This window comes from Sinocyclocheilus anshuiensis, unplaced genomic scaffold, assembly GCF_001515605.1.
Source record: "Sinocyclocheilus anshuiensis isolate Anshui unplaced genomic scaffold, SAMN03320099.WGS_v1.1 scaffold194, whole genome shotgun sequence".
NCBI lineage: Eukaryota > Metazoa > Chordata > Actinopteri > Cypriniformes > Cyprinidae > Sinocyclocheilus > Sinocyclocheilus anshuiensis.
The window spans coordinates 1,360,906-1,365,213 of NW_015546074.1; the positions used below are offsets into that span (position 1 = coordinate 1,360,906).

At 33.9% G+C, this 4,308-nt stretch overlaps 1 protein-coding gene across 2 annotated transcripts in view; it reads left to right on the plus strand.

Moving 5' to 3' along the window:
- The first annotated feature begins 2,006 nt into the window (after window positions 1–2,006).
- LOC107699825 (probable asparagine--tRNA ligase, mitochondrial) overlaps window positions 2,007–4,308 on the plus strand; it is an 8,598-nt gene continuing 6,296 nt past the window's right edge. Inside the window, exons 1-3 of one of the 2 annotated variants that reach the window (XM_016501218.1) lie at window positions 2,007–2,086; window positions 2,266–2,409; window positions 3,865–3,974. In XM_016501218.1, coding sequence (XP_016356704.1) covers window positions 2,057–2,086; window positions 2,266–2,409; window positions 3,865–3,974 — 284 coding nt within the window. In that variant the 5' untranslated portion in view covers window positions 2,007–2,056. Of the gene's footprint in view, window positions 2,410–3,864; window positions 3,975–4,308 lie in introns of both variants that reach the window. The other variant, XM_016501219.1, reaches the window with a different exon arrangement.

Below are 4,308 nucleotides of genomic sequence, written 5' to 3' on the forward strand. Positions count from 1 at the left end.
TAAGTTTGAGTTCTGCACTCAAAAAAAATCATGACATAGTTTATTGTTAATTATTTCCATCTGTTTGATTTAATTTAAATAACAATATTTTAAAAATACATTTATTCAAATCAGTATAAATCTGTTCACAATTAAATGTATTCAGTCAAAAAGTATGAACATTGTTAAACTATGGCTAGCTGTGTGCAAGCAATATTCAGTTACTTAAAAGTTATGAGATTATTAAAACATATTAGATTTATAGATGATAAATATATAAATGGTTATAGTTTATTTAAAACACATGCACTATAAGTACTTTTACAGACATCTGACATATTTCTTACCCGTTTCATTTTGATGGAAAAATATTGTTTATGTAAAAACTGTGTAATCCAACTGAAAATGTTATATGCTAGACTAATAGGCTACAGAAATCTTACATTTAGGCCTAAATATTTTTTGAGTGTAGAAACATTTTAACCCTCAGAGACTCCCGCAATAACGTATTTCTCTTAAAAGCATCTTAGGAAGCCAGTGTTTATAAAAATCATGTTTATTTTGTTTTGAGATACATCTTTTAAAAAGCATTTCAAAACTGATATGATGGTTTTTCAAGAGTGCACTTTTACAATTACACCCACAAGTAGATATGAATTCTTGAAAAGCATTTCCCAGCAAGTTAGTTGACATCTGAATATGTTAATCTCGGAGCAGCCCTTCTGTTCTAAAGTTTCATTATCCTGGAACATCCCTGCACCTCGCTGACCCGCTTTAAATAAAATGCATATTTAGAAGCCTACAGCACAGTTTCACTGACCTTTATGAAAGTCAGTAAAACAGAAGGTTGAAATTTTAGCTCCTCTCTCACACACTATACAATTTCTGCAAAACAGTCAGAAATTGTAAGGCAGTGATATTCTGTGGCATGTTGAGAAGACTGTAAAACTGTAAATATTTTCTGTGAAGTGTGAACTTCTGTTAAAACCTAGCCTATATTTAGATAAACTACAGCCTAATAGGCTATTATTATGTTTAAACGTTACATTTTTGTGACAGTGGCTCTCTGAGGGGTTTATTAATTTCACACTTTTTCAGGACTACAAATCAAGGTTGGGTAAACATTTATTGTAACATTCCTTGATAGGCTATTTCTACCATGGTCTTTTTATTTTAGTATAATAGGGCCTATGTATGTGTATTTGTCACCTTCAGTAAAAATGTCAAAACTCTTTTTATTTAGAAGAAAAAAAGTTAGTGGAAAAATTAATTTTATGTTTCCCACTTGAAGGAATTATGTTCTTCTTGACAGACTAGTTCACAAAATGGGTTTGAACGATTCGTTCACAGAAGATCCGGCGCACTCATTGTCCGTTTCATTGCTCATTCCATTTCATTTCAGTGCTCATTCGTTTTCATTAACTTACTCAGTGAACTGTTTTAGTGGAGTAATGTAGGCTATAAAGGGCGGTTTCGGATACACTCACGGATTCACTGAACCGAGAAACGTTACGGACACATATCCAATTCGTAATGAGCCTAGAACCAATGAGTGGGCTGATAATGAATGGGCTTGAAGTGAATTTAATATTAATATTTAATATTAATATTGAAAATGAGTTTGTTTTTATGAGCTAACTCAGCTGCTAAACAAACTGTACCTGGACATAATAAACGCATTATAATTAAAAAAGTAATAAACAGCCATAATATATATCCCTACAAATAGTGCTGGGCGGTATACCGGTTCATACCGAATACCGGTGTTAATTTTTGTTATGATATTAATTTTTAAAATACCGCAATACCGGTGTATGTCGCTTAAACAACGTTCGGAACGCGACACTGTTTGAAAGGGGTCCCTTTTCACTGTTGCACTGTGGTGAGGGAACAGCTGTATGTGTTACTAAGTGTGAACGTTCCGAAACTGAAGCTGTAGAACTAATGGAACGTGATGACATTCATTGAAATGACTCGGACGTTGTCAGTAATCTACTGCGCATGTCAAAGTTCAACCAACGGGACGCTACGTACGTGACGTTATTCGATTTCAGGAAGCGCGTGGAGAGCACCGTGAATGTCAAAACAGAGACCAGCCAAACGAGCTGTTAGTGTTTTATTATCATACATTATCAAAAATAACATTACATCCCAGTTACTGGACGTGAAAGGCACCGTCATTGAAAGCGAAAGAAGAAGAGAAAAGCAAGCTGGATCCATACATTCATAAGCCGTGTTGAATCTCTCCGCTCACACTCGGCTGCTACGATGTTGTTGACATTACAGCGGATTCCTGCCTTCAGCACGACAGTGTTCTGTCGATGTAGCGCAGAATTCTTACAACGACACTGCAGTCGCATGTTGTCCAAGAAAGTGAGAGTATCTGATGCGCTCTCGGGAAAAGAGACCGGATCAAATATCAGAATACAGGTGAGAACATTGTCCGAAATTGCTTCTTTACATTTGCTTAATTTTTAGTATAGCTAACAGATATTTTTTTCCCCCCTTTATGTGGAGATCACTTTAAAACTTATATTTAAAAAAAATACTATGCATTCATCATTTATTTTTGCTACTATTGATTTTATTGTAGGAGAACTAGACTGTTATTATTATTACATATGCACATACAGAGTGAAGTGATTTCAGTATTTGTGTGAATGACTGACTCTTATTCTACCAGTCGTTTACATCACAACTGTGAATTTTGTCCTAATAAAGGTTTTGTAGTATTTAATGTATTTAGTTAAAGTATTTATTTACCAAAGAGACAGTGCATGTTTGAGATGTCATATGAGATCAAAGTAAATATTAATTATGAACAGACTATTATATTATTATATTGTTTTATGCTTTTAATTCCAATCAAGCTGTAAAATTATACAAAAAAGTGTGAAAACATTATTTGTGTGAATTTAGAATACATACTATTACCATGTCTTTGAAAATGCACAAATTCAAGTTATTTCTTACCTTCAAGTTATGCAGGGTTTCCCAACCCCTTTTTTAAAAAATATTTATTTGTGAGCTGAACCTCTTTCACCTAATATATTTATACACATATAAATATAAATATATACACAGTTTGGGAAACCTTAGGGTGTATTCACACCTGTCTTGTTTGGTTCAATTGAATCGAACTCAAGTTCGTTTCCCCCCTTGGTGTGGATCTTTTGGGCAGGTGTGAATACAGCAATCACAGTCTGGTGCGGACCAAACAACCGCACCGAGACCCAGCTGAAGAGGTGGTCTCGGTCCGGTTCCAAACAAACTCTGGTACGCTTGAGAATTTCTGTCCAATGAATGGATGACCTTAGCACACGTGTGGTTTTGTTTACAATTTCTGGTTCACTTGCAAAAAAGGGCAGTGTGAAAGTAAACCACACCAAAAAAGTATTTGGTCCAGACCAAAGCAAGTGAACTAGCGGACTTTCCTGGTGTGAATACACCCTTAATGTTATGTTTATATCAATATGGTACAAGAATATTTAAATCAATGTGATAAATGAGTTAGGTCAAATGTAATCTTAAAGTAATCAAAACGTAGTCTAATTATTTAACCTAAAATGTTTAATGCAGTGGATTATGTTACTAACTACAATTTTTGTCATGTAATTTAGAATTAGTAATGGACTACTATTTGCAAATAAACTACCCAGCACTGTTGGTAATTTATGTATACACCAGGGTAGTTATACTTACCTAAAACCATAAAAAAAAAATGTTAACTTACAAATTTTAATTTAGTTCGACTAGCCTAGTATTTCTCCTTTTAATTTAGTTTAACGTGATGCTGAAATACCTAAAATTGAAATAAAATAAAAAAAAACGAGTTCAAAAGAAAAATCCGTGATCATTACATTACCATATTTGCTGTTCCTGCAGGGATGGGTTCGATCCGTCAGGCCACAGAAAGACAACCTCTTCTTACATGTGAATGATGGAAGTTCATTGAAACCTCTACAGGTTGTTGCCAGCTCACACTTGAATACCAGGTGCTATTCTCTGCATTTGCGTATTGAACACTGTCTTTGATCTTGAATGAATATGAATTACTATTTCAAATGCCATGTAAATCTTGATATATACAGTCACTCCACTTACAGCCACACAAAAATGAATGAATGTCATTGTATTAGATAACAAAATAACTAACCAAGTGACATTTATTGTGATTTTAATATATATATATATATATAGTATCTCACAGAAGTGAGTACACCCCTCACATTTTTGTAAATATTTTATTATGTCTTTTCATGTGACAACACTGAAGAAATGACACTTTGCTACAATGTAAAGTAGTGAGTGTACAGCTTGTATAACAGT